The sequence below is a fragment of the Haplochromis burtoni genome, unplaced genomic scaffold, assembly GCF_018398535.1.
Source record: "Haplochromis burtoni strain Fernald_Lab_line unplaced genomic scaffold, NCSU_Asbu1 Contig_137, whole genome shotgun sequence".
Classification (NCBI taxonomy): Eukaryota; Metazoa; Chordata; class Actinopteri; order Cichliformes; family Cichlidae; genus Haplochromis; species Haplochromis burtoni.
Window position 1 is genome coordinate 634,725 of NW_024582498.1, and position 21,604 is coordinate 656,328.

General features: G+C 38.3%; 1 protein-coding gene across 2 annotated transcripts in view; it reads left to right on the forward strand.

Moving 5' to 3' along the window:
• The window catches only part of LOC102302258 (maltase-glucoamylase, intestinal), a 28,698-nt gene that overhangs the window by 1,970 nt on the left and 5,124 nt on the right, over positions 1-21,604 (forward strand). The window contains exons 1-37 of one of the 2 annotated variants that reach the window (XM_042224384.1): positions 2,565-2,653; positions 3,016-3,136; positions 3,596-3,681; positions 3,934-4,054; positions 4,801-4,910; positions 5,071-5,222; positions 6,121-6,292; positions 6,470-6,569; positions 6,826-6,938; positions 7,040-7,165; positions 7,282-7,413; positions 7,659-7,778; positions 9,052-9,165; positions 9,326-9,410; positions 9,793-9,910; positions 10,656-10,827; positions 11,645-11,761; positions 12,453-12,607; positions 13,025-13,109; positions 13,247-13,303; positions 14,779-14,903; positions 15,056-15,144; positions 15,380-15,429; positions 15,673-15,855; positions 16,336-16,470; positions 17,122-17,328; positions 17,425-17,579; positions 17,846-18,014; positions 18,550-18,646; positions 18,969-19,081; positions 19,576-19,701; positions 20,187-20,315; positions 20,462-20,578; positions 20,688-20,750; positions 20,827-20,943; positions 21,036-21,126; positions 21,232-21,370. In XM_042224384.1, the coding sequence (XP_042080318.1) occupies positions 3,016-3,136; positions 3,596-3,681; positions 3,934-4,054; positions 4,801-4,910; positions 5,071-5,222; positions 6,121-6,292; positions 6,470-6,569; positions 6,826-6,938; positions 7,040-7,165; positions 7,282-7,413; positions 7,659-7,778; positions 9,052-9,165; positions 9,326-9,410; positions 9,793-9,910; positions 10,656-10,827; positions 11,645-11,761; positions 12,453-12,607; positions 13,025-13,109; positions 13,247-13,303; positions 14,779-14,903; positions 15,056-15,144; positions 15,380-15,429; positions 15,673-15,855; positions 16,336-16,470; positions 17,122-17,328; positions 17,425-17,579; positions 17,846-18,014; positions 18,550-18,646; positions 18,969-19,081; positions 19,576-19,701; positions 20,187-20,315; positions 20,462-20,578; positions 20,688-20,750; positions 20,827-20,943; positions 21,036-21,126; positions 21,232-21,370 (4,361 nt within the window). In that variant the 5' untranslated portion in view covers positions 2,565-2,653. Of the gene's footprint in view, positions 1-2,564; positions 2,654-3,015; positions 3,137-3,595; positions 3,682-3,933; positions 4,055-4,800; positions 4,911-5,070; positions 5,223-6,120; positions 6,293-6,469; positions 6,570-6,825; positions 6,939-7,039; positions 7,166-7,281; positions 7,414-7,658; positions 7,779-9,051; positions 9,166-9,325; positions 9,411-9,792; positions 9,911-10,655; positions 10,828-11,644; positions 11,762-12,452; positions 12,608-13,024; positions 13,110-13,246; positions 13,304-14,778; positions 14,904-15,055; positions 15,145-15,379; positions 15,430-15,672; positions 15,856-16,335; positions 16,471-17,121; positions 17,329-17,424; positions 17,580-17,845; positions 18,015-18,549; positions 18,647-18,968; positions 19,082-19,575; positions 19,702-20,186; positions 20,316-20,461; positions 20,579-20,687; positions 20,751-20,826; positions 20,944-21,035; positions 21,127-21,231; positions 21,371-21,604 lie in introns of those variants that run through there. The other variant, XM_005931205.3, reaches the window with a different exon arrangement.

Sequence of the window (21,604 nt, forward strand, 5' to 3'; positions counted from 1 at the left end):
GCCTATAAATAATTGACCAAATGAATGCCATGGAGAATAACATGTGCTTTCTACTGTGGGCAAATGACTTTTCCATTATGCTACATTCGCCATTGATCAGATTAGACTACAATCCTTTACATATTATGTGACAAAATGATAACCATGTTGGATATTGTTGAAATGTAAATGGCCTACTGCAATTCTATCAACCCTGCATTTGTCACTTGTCCATTTTTCTGAGATGTTGTTAAGGAATAATAGTTTTTAATAATCCTGTTTGTGCAAAAATAGTATTTTCTGAATGTTAAATGTTTTGGTATTGCTTTTTTAGATTTATCTAAAGAAATGGGCACAATTTTTGTGGTTTTGCAACAGGCTGCTAGTAACAAAGTGCCTCAAGATACATTTTAAAAATATTTTCAGTGCTAAGTTGTTATGTGTAGGCACAATGTTGATTCATCAATTGAGTTAGGGGACTTTTTTTTTATACACAAGTAATTCATAGAAAATGGTAAGCTATAATGGACAGGACTAAAATGAAAAAGCAACCAATTTCCAAAGAAAAAAAATTCGAAAGCCCTCCAGAAAGCCTGACGAACTTCTGCTCAGGACCACAGAGCTAGCTCAGGAATTTTGCCCAATGCTTTATGCTTTATTTACGAATTCCTGAGTTGTAGTGCAGGATCCTATTTTTTTTCTTTTCTTTTTCATTAGTGTTGAAACTGAGGTGTAACACTGGATCTAGTGGATTTTTGCCACATATTAACAAGCCAACAGAGGTTGCATTAAAACCCATTATTACTTCCATAGTTGACTTCAAACCCTTGGAGACATTCTAGTTATGCAGCTATGGAATTACTTAACAACTGATAAAGACAACATCTAATATTATCAGTCAAATACACTTAATTCACTGTGCTGGTGAACATTTTTGATTTCTTTCATATGCTGGCTAACACTGTAATACTTGAGTGTGTAAGGTTGTAACCTAAAATGACAATTACCACTGTGGTAATTTCTTTGTGAGTTCTTTGTGCTTCCATGTTGACGAGATTCCCATTTCCAGATGCATTGATGCTGATAATATTCCCACCCCTGTGTTTCGCTGTGGGGATGGTGCTCTTTGGGTCTCTCCCTTCTTTTTCCAAATATAGACAGCATCTGTTTGAGCTTCCAGTATACATGTTCAGAGTTATTATAGTTTTGTATTTTCTAAGTAGTTTTATTTTTATTTAATTTTGACTTTTTTGTTTTTAATTCGGTTTAGTTTCAGTTAGTTTCCAGAGCAGATTTTCTTATTCCAGTTTGCATGTTTGCATTACAAAGTTAAAGCACATCATTGCACAGCAGTGTTTTGTGCTAAGCCTCAATAAAAAGGTCAGTTTTTCTGGGATCTAAGAATAATGACCAGGACATTTCTGAAATAATTCTGTTATTGTGTGCAAATCAAAATAATTTATGCTTTTTCAAAGAAAACTAGTAAATTTAGAAATGTAATGTTGAAAATCTCTTGCTTTGCTAAAAAAGTGTTTGGAAGAGGCCTAATAAATGTTTCCTTATCCTGCTTTTGTGTGTGTGTGTGTGTGTGTGTGTGTGTGTGTGTGTGTGTGTGTGTGTGTGTGTGGTGTGTGTGTGTGTGTGTGTGTGTGTGTGTGTGTGTGTGTGTGTGTGTGTGTGTGTGTGTGTGTGTGTCTGTTGTAGCTGATATTTAGTAACTATTCTGTTGTGTTGGGACACAATGCAATGCTGTCAGGGTGTTTTATTGTTATTGTTGATTTTAATCAAGAATCAGTCCTTTGATTATGTGTTTATTGCAGCATGTGATTATCAACAAATGCCAAGCCCATAAATAATTGACCAAATGAACGTGCCTTAGAGACTAAAGTGCTTCACTTTCTAGAGACTGGATTTTTCTATCGTACAATATTCGCCATTTGAAACTAGTTCTCAACCCTTCAACATATCATGTAACAGAATGAGTGCCATGTTGCTGAAATGTAAATGTGCTATTGCAACTATGTTACACATGTTTCTTTATGAGTGTAATTGTTTTGTTTTAATTATTTGTGTTTTTTGTCAGTTGTCTAGTTTTCTCGTATTTTTAAGGAGATATGTTAAAAAAATAATCCAAACCAAGCCAACTTTATTTATAAAGTGCTTTAAAACAGCAAGTGCTGACTACATGCAAACATAACATATTAATAGTAATATATTAAAAAATATACATTGCAGGGGATGCTGCACAGTGATAAACTGATAAAATGACATCCCAACATCTCAAAAGTTGGGATGGGAGAGAGGCTATGTTCATTTGCTAATTATAGACTACTAACTATGGGTTTTGCTAAGTCATGGCTAAGTATGCACAATAATCTTTAGTTAAATTCTAACCACACAACCATGTCCATGCACAGTGTGCATGATAATGGGGTGATTTTTAACAGCCCGCTAAGCAGATTGTAGGCTACACTACTTCTATCGAATGATAGATGGTTTATGGCTTTGGGACCTGCATGAAACACACGTACACACACACACATACACACACACACAAAGTAAAGGGGGTTGAGTCTCGGTGACAATGCACAACACTCCCTCATCCTCTGGTTTATAAGGGTGCTACTGCTGTCAAACTTTGAGCACTTGGTCTCAACCTGTGGAGGGAACCAAGGTAAGACCACAGAGGCAGGCTGTTTAGCTGCTCAGCTCAAAAATATTACTACTTATACCTTACAGTGTGGAGGAGAGTACACTCGCGTGAAACCTAATTGCTTGATGAGTGCATCTGCAAAGATTAGGCTAAGACTGTTGAACACTGTCTTCAATATCCAACTTTAGCTTTATTGTAGTCTCACATTCTCGTTCTTTACTGTAGGTAATTACATTTTCTGTCTCAGTTTTGCAAAGCCTTTGCAGAAACTTCAAGGTTGATGCAATGAAAATGTGAAATGTTAAACTTCTTATCCATTCCTTGGTTTTAATGATTATTGGCCTTTATAGTGTTTTGCTCATGTTCATTTTTGTGTGTGCTAGATGGGGAGGAGACGCTTCTCTGGCTTGGGGGTGACCCTAATGGATCTGTTCATGCCGATGACCGCGACTGCAATCACCTTTTTAGTTCTGTCTGCCACCACAGTATCTGCTGTCAAAAAGGGTAGGTGGACCACCGAGGCATGTCACATACCTTTAAATGATACCTCCTTTGAATCGAGTCCTTCATCCTGACTGCAGGCAGGCAGACAATATGCCCACTGGATAAATATCTATATACCACAAGTGCATATTTTTTTTAAATCCCTGTGATGTGTCTTTTAGTGTAGGTAGTTCTGTTTGCACATATACAAATTACTCTTACTCTAATTTCAGTGTTTTTAGCATTTTTCTTTTATTTTTGTTTTCTTATGTATCTCTAGTTTGCTTTTTGTTTCTTCTTTACCCTTAAAATATCACATTACTTTCTTCTTTGCGTGTTTGATCATGATTATATTTCCCAATGCAGAGAATAATCTCCATATCAATTTACACTAGCAAAATTGCAGCATTTACATTTTATAATATTGATTTGATTGCTTGGCTTCAAGGAGATATTTAATTTATTTTTTTTTGTTGCCAGGAACAACTAAAGCATTTGTCCCTACCTGTCCCAACATTCCTCTTGGCGAGAGAGTAGACTGCTTCCCTGATCCTGGAGCTTCCCAGGTATAAGTCACCATAGTTTCCTAGAGTCCAAAGTAATGTGTGAACAGAATATGTTTTTTTTTCCCCTCAAAGAGCCTACACAGAAAAAAAGTTATAATCAGTGGGTAACTACTAACGTAATTTTTTTCTTGCACTGCTTATAATGTCTATTTAAACATTTGCAGTGGTGACAAAAAGCAGTAGTAATACTAATCACAGCATTAGTGACATTAATGCGGATAATAATAAAGACAACAACAATGCACTGAACAGGCGAAATGTGAGGCGCGTGGATGCTGTTGGAGCCCACGGGATGAGAGTAACGTTCCCTGGTGTTTCTTCCCAACCAACCATGGATACACCGTGGAATCGCAGGATTCATCAAGCCCTTACGGTAAAACACATTCCCCTCTTAATCTGTCCTGTTTTGGGACTCATGTACTCACTAACAGAGGAAAATTAAGTGGCCTTCTAGTTAACCGCCTCTTGTTCCTTCCACTTATCTTTTTCACATAATTTTTCTTTTCCTTTTTCACTTTTTTAACTTTGCCTATGGCAAAGTTTTTGGTATAAATGTGGCACTATTGACAGGTTTTTCTTTTTTCTACCCTCATGTGAAATGCTGGGTATTTCATGCATTTTCCATCCATGAGCATAGACAGATATGCATTATGACGTGAGTTTAACTGTCACATAAAAATGAACTAATTTCTTTTTTACTACATGTAAGTTAAAATGTCATCAAACACGTTGACATATTAGCGCTGACAACGTACTCGATAAGCTCTGCACCCTTTTATCACTGAATGACTAAAGTATATTGTTTAAACAGATTCCCATTTTAATTCACCCGACAATTTTAATGTGATGCTACAGCTGTGGAATGAGACAGGAATGCTTGCTTATAGTGAATCATTAGATCGTTAGGTTTATGTCTCTAATGTTACAATTTAAGTGCGCTGGGACACTGAGACGACTGTTAAATGGAAGTATGTGAATGTAACTGAATCAAATTGAACTGCTGCTGGTTGTCTGATACCGATGTATCCAATTGATTTCTATAGTATGTGGATATGATGTATTATGTGGATGATATATTAACCTTCTTACCATCTTATTGTCTTCTGTTTAATTTTGCAGTTCTTAAAGCAAACCTGATAAGAATGGACTCTCCGTCTTTATTCGGCGGGGAGATAAAACAACTGGCGCTTGAGGCAGAAATGCAGACAAACAATCGTCTCCGATTTAAGGTGAACACTGACACCGTATGCAAATCTGCAGCTTACAGATATATTTAATGGTCAAAGGATTTGGATTAATGAAAGGATGCTTAATACAAAAATAGCAATATACATGAGAAATTGTTACTGTGACTGTGAGATGAGGCCTGACTCCTTTCCTCTCCCTCAGATCTACGATCCCAACAGTAACAGATTCGAGGTCCCCCATGAACACATCAGCAGTCTTCCCAGTAACCCATCCATTCCCATCAGCAGCACACTGCAGGTCACACAGAAACCCTTTGGCCTTACTGTGCGCAGGAAGGAGAACCAGAAAGTTGTGTAAGCAATCACTCTGCGTAGGTGCCGTGAGTATTTGTTGTGATGGATGGAAAATAGGGTTGTGTATGCACATATGCCTGCACAAATAAAGACGGACGAGGATATATTTGTTAAAAAATTTATTGCAATAGAGGCTTGTTGAAATGATAACTTATCAGAATTCTGTCGCTTTAGACAACAGAGGATAGATACTAATAGATTATCAATGATTCTGTGCATCATTTGAAATCATTGTGTAATAACTTCTGTAAGATAATGCCCATGCAACACGTGATTACTTTGATGGTGATACAAGTCATGCTTGGCTGGCCCTAGCTGACACCGCATTAATCAAGTACTCCTCAGATAAGATAAATACAGATAACAGAAGAATGGAACTGAAACGTCAGCAGTGTATGGCTTCTTTTGAAGACTAGACAAATGCTACCCAGAGGCCTTATTAGAGATTAATGGGCTGGCCTGTCTCTGTGTGTTTTTCCTCCTTGTTGTTTAATTTGCTCTAAAAACTCATCTCCCAGAGTACTTATGTTTACTTCTAGTTCCATTTCACTCTAATTCCTTTACTTACTTCACTCAAACATGAAGTCATAATTCTGAGTAATCATTAATCCTTAAGTTAATCATTAAGGAAAATATCTTTGGTATGAAGTGAAAGCATACCAACCAAGAATATTGCTTTTGAAAGATCCCATTAAATTTAACGTTTTACATTGCACTTATTTAACAGAATTACATGTAATCGGATTACTTAAAAGTCAACATTTGGGCAAAAATAGATTTTTTTCAGGGTTCTTTGTTTCACTCTTACCTGCTCTCCCTTTCCCCACATCCCAATGTATCAGTCTGTCTTTACACTTCCCAGTGATCATTTAGTCCTTTGTTTCCTCATAACGTTCAGGTTCGACACCACAATCGCACCACTGGTGTTTGAAGATCAGTACATACAGCTGTCTGCCAGACTTCCATCACATAATATTTACGGCCTCGGGGAGCACGTCCACAGGCAGTATCGCCATGACACCAACTGGAAAACCTGGCCAATTTTCACCAGAGACGCTTTCCCTAATGGGGTGAGGACAGCATGCACATGCTGCATGTGCTTCTTACAAGTCTGTTTGCCTTCTCATAGGGCCTATAATTGAATGCCTTGTAAGCTGATTATTCTGTGTAGTCACCCCCTCAGTTTCAGTAAGTGTCCCACATGCCTCTATTGTATACTCATTTGTCCCACTGTGGCTTCTCTGCAGGGAACACACAACCTCTACGGACACTATCCCTTCTTCCTCTGTCTGGAAGATGAGAGTGGAAAGTCATTCGGGGTCTTTCTCTTGAACAGCAATGCTATGGGTAAAGACATATTCACACAAATGCAAGAACACACACTAGCAGTTGATTAAAAACCAATAGAAAGTGTAAAAAAAAAAAACCCAACCCACACATATATATATATTCTGAAAAGGTGACGCATTTGCAAAAAAAAAAGCAAATAAGATAAAATAACCTTTAATAATCCGACACCTGGGAAATTTGTGTGACTTATTTTAAAATCACAACATAAACTTATATTGCTATGATTAAGCTACTTTTTTCTGTTTGTTTCCAGATGTGACACTGCAGCCTGCCCCAGCTGTGACCTACAGGACTATTGGAGGGCTTCTTGACTTCTACATTGTCTTTGGTGACACACCGGAACAAGTGGTGCAGGAGTTCCTCGAGGTGATTTTACTAAATGCAAAACATGTGGCGCGAGGTTTCTTGTTAATATTTTTGTGTGGCTCACTAATTACATTAAAAACACTTCCAATTATGCCGTTCAGCTCACTGGCAGGCCCGTCATGCCTCCCTACTGGTCACTGGGATTCCAGCTTTCTCGGTGGAACTACACCAACCTCGACATAGTCAAGGAAACAGTGGAGAGAAACCGTGCCGTGGGCCTCCCATATGTAAGATTCAGTCTGTTTGAGTTTTAAGATTCCTTTTATACATCAGACTCTCATTTGAGAATTGAAAATTGCATGGACATAGCATATCAATGCAGTGTTTTTTCCATCCCATGCAGGATGTCCAATACACCGACATAGACTATATGGAGAATAAAAAAGATTTCACCTATGACAAGCTTAACTACACTGAACTTCCTCGGTTTGCTGACTATCTCCATGAGAGGGGGCAGAAATACATCCTTATCCTGGTAAGAAGTACTTTGTGGCCATATTGGGTGTATTTATGTAACCTAGAAAAATAAGAAGAAATCATAAAAACTTCAAATCAAAAACAGACATCAAAGTGTTTAAATCATTACTTCTAGCGCACAGTAACATTTGCTACATCAGCAACACCAAAGAAGAAATGAAAATGATGGCAGTCGTGTAATTTTTATGAATTTATTGATTTGATTTGAGCATATATTCTTATGACTGTATCATTTGTCCTCAGGATCCCGCAATAGCCACCAGCAAGAGGGTTGGAGATGCTCCATATGAGTCTTATGACCGTGGCACTGCGAAGAATGCTTGGGTCACTGAATCAGATGGGAAGACTCCTCTGATAGGAGAGGTGAGCTACATTGTACAAGCCTGATATTCAGATGCATCAAGCGTATTTGCTTAGCAGCACCTGTCTGCTACTTACTCTGTTAATGATATCAAATACCAAAGGTACCACTCCTTTTATGTACTTAATCTTTTTTTTTTTACTATATATTTACTATATGTTACTATATATTTTTACTATATACTATTATGTCTTTTTTGTTTTTTTTGTTTTTACCTGGAAGACCAGTAAAACTAGACTATTACAGTACCATCATATGATATTGTTGTTATTGTGACACAAAGTCACAAATTTAGTAGAAAAATGGAGGAGAGTGGAGGATTTAAGGAAAAGGTTATAAATGTAGACAAAGACAGGTGCAGAGAAAGGGTAGGTGCAGATAGATGGACACAAATAACAGATTAGAAGAAAATCTACAGGGAAACAGATCGACGATCTGTGTATGGTGACATACACAGGAAGTAAGACATAATGAGGGAGAGGAGACAAAGTAGATAGATGAATAAAGGATAGATAAGATGGAAGGTAGAAAGAGACTTTAGAAAGGCAGTACGCACAGGGTTTGATAGAGACATGTACACAAAAGACCATAAAAAGGCAATAATAAAGTGACGTATGGAGTTACAGCTGCTGACATTTTATTTACACTCCTGTCATTATAAGTACGCAGCTGGAGATGATAAAATCTAGTCTTGAAGGAAAAAAGATGGCATCTGCAAGGAACTACCAGTAAACTTTGACCTTGAATTTCTGACCATCTGCTAAAAACATCTTCCTGTCATCCTAACACGCACACACCAAACCTCCACTCTTCTCATTGGATGAATCATTTTTCTCAATGTGCATCACTAACGTTGACTTCAAACAGACATGTCTACAGATTCTTATTGCATTATTGATTCTCTCCTGTTGCTCGGCTCATTTGTCTCTTTAGCCCCTTTATCCTTTACCTTCTCTCCTTTTTCTGTATCGCATCATCATCTCTGTTCTCTGTTATTCCCACGCCCCTAAACTGTTCCTCCAGCATCTTCATAGGAACACTGATTTCTCACTCAGAGCTCATAATCTTGGCTGTTCATGCCATCTCATGTTGTCTGCATATATGTTATTGTGTAATACTAACCTCTTGCTTTATTAAACGCATGTTAAAAAAGCTGTTAAAGCTTTCTCACAAACCTGGAAGGTCAGGCGTATAAACAAAACACTGGAATATGAGTTATGCCTCAAAGTTTTAGGGTTTTTTGGTAAACATCATGTCACATTCTCTCCCTCCAAGGTGTGGCCAGGGGAGACCGTATTTCCAGACTACACCAACCCCAACTGCATCGATTGGTGGGTGGATGAGTACGAGCGGTTCTCCAAGGAGGTCAAACACGATGCACTTTGGATTGTAAGTCAGTTGTAAATACATAAAATGAAGGTATTATGCACACAGGGGCTGCTAGTCAAATTGTGGGCTGGACATCGGCACCAATAAAGAAGCACCGAATAAATTTTACTCTCTAATTTCTTGTATATTTACAAGAAAATATTCTCATATGCATTTGCAGGACATGAATGAAATTGCTAATTTCAAGCAAGGATCATCGAAGGGCTGTGCTGTTAACAAACTCAACTACCCTCCCTACATTCCAAGTAAGAGACATTGTTTTCTATGTTCTGGTAAGCCATGATAATGCTACATATTTCATGAAATAGGATATATCATAGAAGTGCAGCTGAACGTCCAACAATAGCAAACATAGTAAGTTCATCAGGCATAGTGGATCCCCTGTGAAGAATTCTGAAAATGAATCTTCTGCCATGTCTTTTGTTCTGACCGTTTCCCAGACAGGAAGATCATAACTATGAAAAGCAGCTTCCCCTGATGCCACCCTTTTTATTGCTCTCGTTCCATTTCCTATTAAAGTATACAGTACATCAATGCCTATCTCATTCTTTCACTCTCTTCCTTTTCTGCATCCTGTATTCTCTCTGTGCTGCTTCTAACTTTCCTCTTATCTGTTCTCTCCCCCAGAAATTTTGGATGACCTCATGTACAGTAAGACTCTGTGTATGGATGCCAAGCAAACCTGGGGCAACCACTATGATGTCCACAGTCTGTATGGCTACTCTATGGTCCTGGCTACTAAGAAGTGAGTACACAAGCAGTGTGACATACATAATCTTCAAAATCAAGTGATGTAGAAGCAGAAGTTACTGACCCATGGCCCTCAACATGAGTTTAATGATAATTTATGTACACAAACCTAGAAAGGAGCGCTGATATGAGAATCTGGTAGGGGCTGGCAAACAGTTAAAGAGTGATTTGTACAGCCTGCCTGAAATTCATGAAAACAGCTAGTTGACTGCACAGATACTTAAAATAAACACCTGACTTGTAAACACATCTGTTTAGTTTATTCCTAATGCCAGACACATTGCATTAGCAGGCTTCATGCTAGCTTTTTTTTAGCGCTAACCTTAGCATAACATTAGCATAACTAATGGAACCTTAGCATAAATCCTGCTAATGCAAACGCCCATTTATGATAGATTAAATATCGTACATACTGTGCAATTTGCCTTATCTCTGAGATTGAAAGGTGCTAAACTGGCTAAATTTCAGAGTAACTAAACCAAAGAAAACCAAGAAAGAGTGTTTTTAGATTAGGGGAGACTCATAAGTAAGTTATAGCAACACACAAATGAATTTTGTTTACTTTACATCTCCTAATTCTCATTTCTCTAAAAGTACAGTATTACCCCTCATATCCACTTTTGATACCTGTTTCTCTGTTACTTGTGCATTCTTGCTTTTTTTTGTCCCCCTGTCCTTTTGTAACTTAGTGATCCGGTATCATCTGGTTGTCTCCTTTCTTTCTTCTCTCCATCCCACAGAGCTATGGACCGTGTGTTTGGAGAAAACCGCTCCATGATGCTGACCCGCTCTTCCTTTCCAGGTGTGGGAAAATATTCAGGTCACTGGCTAGGTGACAATGCTGCCACCTGGAATGACATGAAATGGGCTATCCCTGGCATGCTGGAGTTTGGGCTCTTTGGAATACCCTATGTGAGTAGCAAACCTTCAGAAAAAATGTTAAATGCTTGCTGACCAAGAAGCTTTGAATATAAACAAAAGAAAGATGTTTTTTTCCACTTTAGCAACATATAAAAGTATGATAATAACATTAACCATTATCACACACATATGACATGTGCAGATGCATAGAATAGGTAAAGAAAAAAATAAAACAGAGGGTTTCACAAACTATTTCACGGACACAGATATGCCTAGTGCACAGATTTCAAACAACAGTAGAAAAACAGTGAGTCAGATGTACACACACACACTTCCCCAGCTGTGCACATCAGGCATTTGTATATACATGCCAGGGACTCCTATTGGGACTGTATCACTGCAGCCTGCCTTTTAGGTTTCTCAGAAGACACATATAGAACACAGGGCAAAAGGGATTTGGATCATTTCCCTCCCATTGAGCCTGCTGTAAAATGTGACCAATAAGTAAATAATAGAAAGCAAACAGTCTCTGCAGAGTGGCCTTTGAATGCAGTCTATTATTTGGACTCAATTGTGCAATTAATGTAAATAAAGATTACAACCAACAGCTACTGCCAGTAAATCTCAAGTGGACTGAGCCAAGATCAAGAGAGACATTTCAAAAGACAAATAAGGGGCTAACTTATCACATTGGTGCCATTTTGGCTACTATAATCTAGAAATATTTCATTATCAAATCTGTCTAAAATCCTTGACATTCCCTGTTCTCGGAGTTTGTCAAATATTATTCAACTTTCATTTTTCCAATACAACAAGATACACTTAAATTAGCTGGTTTTGGCTAAACGTCGATGTAAATGTGTTTCAGATCGGAGCCGACATCTGTGGTTTCTTTGACGACTCCCCTGAAGAGTTGTGCCGTCGCTGGATGCAGGTCGGCGCTTTCTATCCCTTCAGTCGGAACCACAACGCTGAGGGCTACAAGGTACTCTAAAGGCAGCTTTTTCTGTCACAAGTCTTATATCAGATGTCACTTTTTGCCTGTTTGGTCTAAAGTGCTGCAGGGTATACACTTCATTTCATTTCATAACACTTTATAGGTGCTGTAGAGCCCGAGCAGTTAAAAGCTTTGCATAGCTGGGGAGAGACAGCTGAAGTGTGACCTTTGCTTTGCCCTGCTCATGGCACTCATCACATCCCATACAGCTAGTTCCAACACATACACAGATGCACAAACGAGTTATGGGATTAAAAGATCACCCAGATCAGATTAAGGACCGCAGCCTGCCCTCACCACTGTCACTGAACTAGCATCACACATAATTTGTTTTCATTTACTAGCTGTCTTTACGAACTTTACCTCTGGATCGCTCAAATGTAAAAAGTAATTAAAAAGCGTAATGTAAAAGTAATTTTGTGATTATTCATTATGAACAGGCCTAATGTGTATTTGTTTGCACTACCTCACCCATCCTTTTGACAGCTTTATTGCCACTCGATTCTTCTAATTCTCTAGCCCTTCTAAAATCCTCTAGTTTTTTACTTCCCTCGCCCCTTTGCTGTTTGATCACTTTTCCATTAGTTTATCAGTAAACCCCCCCACAAATCTTTATTTTCTTTTCCCATTACCTGTTCCTTATTAGCCTCATCCCTTTAATCCGTCTTTCTGTCTCCAGCCTCAGGATCCAGCTTCATATGGCGCTGACTCAGTACTGGTGGCGAGTTCTAAACATTACCTGACGATACGTTACACACTTCTGCCTTACCTCTACACAATGTTCTACAAAGCCCACACCACGGGGGAGACTGTTGTACGTCCCGTCATGCATGAGTAAGTCACTCAGCATATTGTCTTAAATCAATTTAGTACCAAATAACAAAAGAAAAAATAACGATAATAATGAGATAAAAGTGATTGTGACATAGAAGTGAAAAAATGATTGGAGATTACTCCAATGATTCAATCATTGTAAAGCATGATGGAAAACTGGCATGATTAGCCGATGTAAGGACAGCTAAGCTATGAGGCCTAAACTGAAAAACACAGACAAATTAAAAAGAAGGTATAATCAGCAAATAAAGACACAGAAACAGTAACAATATATAAACAATATGAAGCATTTTTTTTTTTTAAGTTGGCATTAAACAGTGGAACATTAAACATATAGACCTTAATCTAAAATATATTTTAGTCAGTCACGACATGATGACAGATATCTAATTTCACTTGTATTCCTCCTCGTCGTAGATTCTACTCTGATAGTGAAACCTGGACAGTGGATCGCCAGTTCCTTTGGGGAAAACACCTGCTCATCACACCTGTACTGGATCCTGTAAGTGAACACACACAAACACACTCCCCTACTCATCTGTTTTCTTCTTTTCCTTCTTGCTCTTTCTGTATTTAGATATATAAAATTGTGAAAATGTGAAAATGGCTAAAGACGCCTTTTGCTCTTGTGTTGTTCAGGGCGTAGACATGGTGTGGGGATATGTACCAGATGCTCTGTGGTATGACTATGAGTCGGTAAGAACATGTTCTGGTTGATTAAAATGTTTTCCATAAAGCACGACTATTTCCTTTAGTGTGATTGTCTTGATAGATCTATAGAAAAAAAAGCAGTTGTATAATTAATTCAGTTTGGACACTGCACTACTTTCAGGTCAAATTCTTGCTGTTTTCAGGAAGTTGTCCAAGCTAAGTGCACTTCCAAAAGTAACTGTTTTTAGGTACAATTGCCATAAATCAGACAGTAAAGTATAAGCAGCTGTTAAAATGTAGCAAACCCAGTTATCAAGTTAAAATAATATCTTCAATATAATCTGAACAAAAAACAACTGCCTTAAAAATCCCATTGAGCTGAATTAGCACAATAGGTATATAAGAAAATAGATTAAAAAAGAAAGAGATCAGATAGATGGAGCATCATGTTACACTGTGACAAAAACATGTTTCACATGAAAGTTCTTTGTTTGAGATCGTGAGACTAAGGCGATAAGACAGAGTGGGAGTGAGAACAAAGAGCAAGAAAGAGGATAAGGAGAAGAGAAGAAAGAGACAGAAAGATAAAAGAGGTGTTATGTTCCTTTGGGACCTTATTTAGGCGCCATGGCGGCGATGGAAAGCATCCACCGATCAGATGAATGATTACGCTGGCTGTCATGCTGCTGGACCCTTGTCCTGGTTAGTCCTTCGTTATTATCTGGGTAGGAGTATAGAAGAGTGGAGGAGTAATGATGCAGTGAAAGTGACCATGAAAAACAAGCTACAGAGCAAAGAAATACTGCAAAAACAAATCGATAAGCAGTGGAATGAAAAGAAAGGGCAAACGTTGGACAGCACAACACAAAGACAGCAAAAACCAGAAACAAGAGAGAAAAACAGGACAAGTAGAAAGGAAGATGAAGATTAGGCTGCTGTGAGCATGTTGTCTTCAAGTGATTAGATATCAACTGTGGTTGATTGTGGGCCAATAAAGAAATGAATGGAGGATAGAAAGACAAAACAAAACAAAGAGAGCAATGTGAAGTTTATCTTTGTAATATTTTGAAAACCATTTTAACACCCAAATGTCATGAAGCCTGTCGTCTAAGGTAAGACACAGGTTTAAAAGTTGACTGATATATAATGAGGTCCAGTGTTATTCAACATAATGTAAGGAAGTCATATATTTGTGCTTAGTCCACTTGTACAAAATGGAACAGCTACTCTACAAATCATAAGTCTTTTACTAATTATAGTGTGCTATAAAGGACATATTTAATTATTATGTCCTTTTTTTAGTTGATACGCCCCTTCTAGTTTTAAACTGGAGTTTAAATAACAATTACTAATGATGAATAACAGATTTGACGGATCAGGGCACCCTGATTAAATCAAAACTGAACTAAAACACAATTAAAAATCCATATCTAAAAATGAAAAGTTCATTGCATGGATTATTTAGCACACAAGAGGAAAGTTAGGGATATAATATTTTATTCTTCTGTCCTTCTGATCAGATGCAAAAGCTAACAGTCCGAAAAACACACATGGAAATGTATCTACCAGCTGACAAGCTCGGATTACACATCAGAGGTGGAGCTATCCTCCCCACACAGGAACCTGATGTCACTACCACATACAGGTATACACACACACACACACACACACACACACACAAATGTGCGCATAATTTTATACTGCACAATTCTTTCATTTTATTGGACTATATTCATTGGATTTGTTCATTTATTCATATGTTTGTAATTTTACATTTGTTTCTGTATATTTAACTAGCCGGGGTAACCCAATGGGTTTGCTCATTGCTCCTGATGACAACGGCAATGCAGATGGGGAACTATTTTGGGATGATGGAGATTCCAGAGGTATTATCTCTTTTCTCATCTTTTGCCTTTTTGTTTGCAAATGTGTTGTATCTGGGCACTACAAGTTTGGTTGTTTGTTTTTTAGCAAAAAAGTTAATTAATTGATGTGACTCTGAAATCACTTTCAGTTGGCTCACTTACATTAACAAGTAGAAGTGAGCCACTTTGCTATGTACCTGTGAATCACTCGTGTTCATCTACTCAGACAAAGATCTGCACATCCTTCTCTTTACAGATACAATTGAGAATGGCAACTACATCCACTACAAGTTCTCTCTTAAGCAGGTGAGTTCACCTTACAAAACCATGCAGCACTTTTTCAAATCCAGCCGACATGTTCCTTTCAATCTGCGCTAAAGTTCAAAGTTCCAAACCACATGAGAATTTTAGCTTTTCCTGTCCATAATGTGCATTTCTCGTATGTTAACATTACTCGAGGGCAACAGTGAAAATAAATGCTGTATCTCTTAAATCTGGGATAATGTGTAGAAAGTCAGATCGTGTGATTATGTATCTGCTGCCTTGCAGGGAGTTCTGACTATGCAGGTGACCCATGCTGGTTACAATGATCCGAACAACCTGAAGTTTGACAACATCACTATCCTTGGGATACCCGTTCCTCCCGTGTCCATCTCTGTGACTCATGTTGGCACCACAAACTCTACTACCACATTAGAACCCAGCAACATCCACCACGATGGAGACAAGAAGGTAAACACATGAATGTGCATCGACATGATTACGTACAAAATAAATGTGAAATAAAAACAACATTACTGTTTTTTTCATATCGAAGGAAATTATGTTCGCAAAAAAAGTTAATGTACAAAACACATGGTGTAATAGTGCTAGCAATGCTAACAACATGTTACTGTTACTCACATGTCAGCAGAATGTATATTTTAAAACGCCACACATTTATTTTTATCTCCAGTTGAGCATCAGATGATCAATGCAGAGGCAAAAGTAAAAAAAGATTTACAATATTATTGTAAGAATATTTATTAATTGCTGTAGGAACAACTAATTTAGAAACATTACAAATAATTCTGAAATGAGAGGACATCCATCATCAAGCCCACATTCTATCTTGAGGAAGCAGGTTTTGAGCTCACTAGCATGGGGAAATTTGAATTCAGAGACAGCTCAGAAAGGATCACCGCAAAAACATTTTCCTCCCTTAAACTTCAGGTGCTGTTCCTGCGTGACCTCAGACTGACCCTCGGGGAGACCTACGTGTTGGAGTGGGAAGTGATACGCATCGACTGCCATCCAGAGGAACGTGCGGATCAGGCTAACTGCGAGGCCAGAGGCTGCATCTGGGATGTAAGTAAAAAATGGTCATATGCTCACATACACATATGTTTTTCTAAAACACAAGATAGGTGCATATGACAACGAAGTATAAACTTTTTCTAAATAATTTATTAAGCCAGTAATCCTTTTTGAATCCTGTTATTAATTCAAAATAAAAAAAAATTCTAAGCTTTGATCTGAACTGTTTATGGTGCATGACACCTGTTCTTACTGCCATAGTGTCAGAATCAGGTATCAGGTATGAACAGGTAGAAGCACCAATCATGACTGGAGTGAGATGGGTGCATATTCAATTCAATTCAATTCAGTTTTATTTAAACAGCGCCAAATCACAACAACAGTCGCCTCAAGGCACTTTATAAGATAGACCCTACAATATTACAAACCAAGACAAACCCCAAAGTCATATGACCCCCTATGAACAAGCTATTTGGCGAGAGTGGGAAGGAAAAACTCCCTTTTAACAGGAAGAAACCTCCAGCAGAACCAGAACCGGTTGGGGTTATTAAAAATAAGATAACGTTTCTATTTAAGCCTTTGATGTGTTGCTTTTGTGACTATTGCTTTAAATTTGTTAATTTTGTAGAGTCTCCCAGTGATTTTAGAAATAAAGTTGCACATATTTAAAATCTCTATGCTTTCTTTTATTTCCCTACGTAGCCAATTACCAGTGGACAAGGCCCATGGTGCATCTATCCTCAAGACTATGGTTACACTGTCACATCAGTACGGGAAAGAAGCTCGGGCATGACACTTGACATCACTAGGAACAGGAAGTACAGGAGCAGCGGTCGTCCACAGTCACGGGATATTGACACACTCCGTGTTGAGATTAATTATCATACCGGTGAAATGCTGCAGTTCAAGGTCTGATTTTGCTCATTTATTTTTTTGTTCAGCCAATGGTGCATCTGTATTGATTCTACCTATATGCTAATGCAATAACAATTCCTCCGCATTCAGATCTTTGACCCAAACACAAAGCGCTATGAGGTACCAGTGGGATTGTCACTTCCTGCCACTCCTGAGACTGATGAGAACAAGAGACTTTACAAGGTGGTCATTGTGAACGAACCATTCGGCATCCAGGTCATTAGGAAAAGCACAGGAACCGTAATGTGAGTATCTTGGCTTGCATTTCCCAAAAAGTTGGAAGTTGGCATGCTGTGAATTAATTGTTGATTTTTTGACCTTTCACACAGAGATTTCAAAATATTCTTCCTACTGCTTATTTTTAGTACTCACTTACAGAGAATTTAAACTTCTCTAGTTGAATAAAGCAAAGATAGGGAGAAAGGATGAAATTATTTTGTAGATATGTCAAACATATCGCAATTAACTCCCTCCCTCTCTCTCTCCCTCACTCCTCTGTTGCATTTCTTAGCTGGGATTCATCTGTGCCAGGCTTTACCTTCTCAGACATGTTCATCCAAGTGTCAACTAAGCTGCCATCTCAGTATGTTTATGGTTTTGGGGAAACAGAGCATCTCACTTACAAGCACGATCTCAACTATCACACCTGGGGCATGTTTGCCAAGGACCAGCCTCCTGGCGTAAGTATCACACTAACACGCATACTGTAACATCGCACATGTGCATATGTATCTGCAAACAATGTAAAAAAACGAGTGCTACTCTCTATTTGACAATATTTAGTTGTTATTTCTACTCTTGATGCAGAGATTAGAGCATAACTTCCCTGAAGGAATGGTTGAAAGGTATAGATTATTTAGGCATTAGTGTGTTTCATCAAAACTGGTTTCATGCTTGCTGTATACAAGAGCACCCTGCACTAAATATCTTTAGCAGCACGAGCTGTAGAGGCTATAGAGATGACTTGTAAAGAACCTGCCAGAGGATTTAAAGCCCATTCATGGTACTTTGATGAGATTCTGTTGACATGAGAGTTCACAATGACACCATCACTTTATGTCCTTGACATTATCATGGGTAATTGCTAAGCTTAAAAAATAGCTCCACAGGTTTCAGACAACTGTTAAGGGAAATAAAACAGGGGAGGGGTGTGCTATAGTACATGTTAAACATGGTCCACACTTGATGCTCACCTTTTGTGTGTCTCTGCTGCAGTACAAGATGAATTGCTATGGAGTCCATCCCTTCTACATGGGCCTTGAGAACACAGCTGATGCTCACGGTGTGCTGCTGCTAAACAGCAATGCAATGGGTAAGCGAAATACACACACATCACGTTGGAACTGATGAATAAACACTATTGCTGGTCCACTTTTGCATCTACACATAATCACACATGCGCACATGTTCCTCTGATGGGGAGATATTTGCATGACCAGCATCACAAAATAAGCACACCCCTGCTTTTGTGTCCTTTGTTTTCATCCCATGAAACATAAACAGATGAACGTGCATTACACATACTGTTATATCCATACATTTCTTGCGAGGATAGTAATTCCTACTGTAAATTTAATGTACATTTTAAAGTAATAAAAATGTCACATAAATGTATTTTTTGCTTTGTTTTGTAGATGTCACCTTCCTACCTGATCCAGCTTTAACCTACCGAACTCTGGGTGGCATCCTGGATTTCTACATGGTCCTGGGACCTACGCCCGAGATGGTGGTGCAGGAGTACACTGAGGTACGTCTTCTGGACTTCTGGTTTGTTTGCGTCTATGTAGTTTGTGGGGTATATCGTCATGGTAACTTGTGTCGTAGAACTAAGCAGAGCAGGGTATGCTTCAAATAAAAAGTTCCTGTTGGTTGCAAACAATTTTATATTGTTCTGCAATTACTAATATATGAAACAGGATACCTATTTGTATTTGCTCACCTTAAATCAAATTCACACGTAGTCTAAGCTTACATTTTTATATGTTTTATTAATTTGCTCTCAGATGCTAATCGTGTTTTTTGAGAACCGTTCACAGTCAGCATTTTTTGCCAGCTTTCCTTTTTGGGCTCCAAATAGGCTAGATGTCATTTACAGGGCCCTGACTCTGGGCAGCTGTTGATAAAATGCAGCACCTTACTTTTTTGCTTCATTGTGCACTCTTATTTAGCCAATCCCGCATAACACCTTTTTCCCTGTGCTTAACACTTTTTGACATCCTTGTTTGTTTTTCTTCTTAACAGTTGATTGGACGACCTGTTCTACCTGCCTATTGGTCTCTTGGGTTCCAACTCTGTCGCTATGGTTACGCCAATGACAAGGAAATAGCAGACTTATACAAAGACATGAGGGCAGCTGCTATACCCTATGTAAGTTCATGGAGACAGGATGTTTGTACTTTCTGCAGTTCTGTGGCAGAATATATTATTCAGCGATGGAGCAAGTGTGCACACCTATGATATTTGTTTATTTAAATAATAGACATTTAATTTATGATATCTTGTGAAAAAGAGAGAAAGTCTGCACAAAGTTTAATAATTCAATTCTTTAAACATTCGTCTAAAGGAACCATTATTTGTTATGACATATTTATTAATTAAAACCCAGCTAATGATGCCTTGTTAGCAAATGATTTATAATTTAAATACTATTCCTGTTTTCATTTTAAAAAGTGATTTAGCTGTTTAGTGCTTTAGTAATGGGTTTATTTAAAAAACAAACAAACAAAACAACTTTAAATAAAAGTTAACTGTATCCACTCACTATATAAAGTGCATTCAGGTGAACATGTGGCAGGCTGTTCAAAGTTAGTTAAACATCTGTTCATTTGAGCTTGAATTGCTGTCTGTTCCAGGATGTGCAGTATGCAGACATTGACTACATGGAGCGTCAGCTGGACTTTGTCTTGGACTCAGAGTTTAAAGGACTACCTGCACTCGTTGACAGCATGAGAAAAGAGGGCATGAGATTCATCTTCATCCTGGTAATGACATATTAGTAACCACAGGGAAGAAAAAAATATGTTTGAATGTGATGGTAGTCATTTATATCTGCAAAGGATAAATGTTATTGAAAAAGTAGCCACTGTCTACCACTGGACACACAAGACTTGTGCATATTTATTTCCAGGATCCCGCCATCTCAGGCAATGAGACCCAGCCCTACCCAGCCTTTGCGAGAGGCAAAGCAGCAGATGTTTTCATCAAGTGGCCCAAACACATCAGTGATGGAATTGTGTGGGGCAAGGTAAGAAGGAATGAAAGGTTACATGAGGTTGGACAACATGTGTGTAGCTCAGTATGTACTGTAAAATAAAGCATTTAAACTCTGGCTTTTTTGTGGCTTTCTTCTACAGGTCTGGCCTGATTATCCCAACGTTACAGTAGATGAGAATCTGGACTGGGATACCCAAGTACAGGTACAATAATATCCATTCACCTCACCACCTCAGATATATTTAATATGTGCCTAAACTTAAGACTTCTCACCTCCAGCTCTACAGGTCATACACCGCATTCCCAGACTTCTTCCGGCCAGAAACAGCACAGTGGTGGCACCAAGAAATCAAAGAATTCTACGAGAAAACGATGAAGTTTGATGGCCTTTGGATCGTGAGTGTCCAGAAGTAGAAAATGTAACAAAGGCACCTTTATACCAGATGTTCTTTTCACTCTCATCATCTGGACTTTACCTTTCCATGCAGGACATGAATGAACCTGCCAGTTTTGTCCACGGCACAGTTGATGGGAAATGTCTTGGTGATCCAAAACTAGAGAACCCACCATATATGCCACGTAAGGCTGAATGTTGTCTTTGTTCATCCTAATTAGATTACAATAATAAGAATAATTAGGTTATTAAACTCATTATATTTATCTGCATGTGCCTGCATTTTGCAGCCTTGGAGTCCAAACATCTTGGCTTAAACCACAAGACTCTGTGCATGAACAGTGAACAGATACTCAGTGATGGAACGAGAGTCAGACACTATGATGTCCATAACCTGTACGGATGGTCGCACACCAAGCCAACCTATGAGTAAGTGAATATGGGTTTATATATGTGCCGGTTCATGTGTGTGTGTCATTGCATATCTGTATGCGTGCTTTTGTGCGTTATTGTTTTCTTTCCTGCTGACATCAGTATCTGTGCGGGTGCTGTTATTGTTTTGTATTTAAGAAAAGCAATTAACCATAAAAGGTCACGCGCTCTTTTTTATTTATTTATTTTTTTTACATATTAAGCATCCAGGATATTTCATCTGAGTAATGC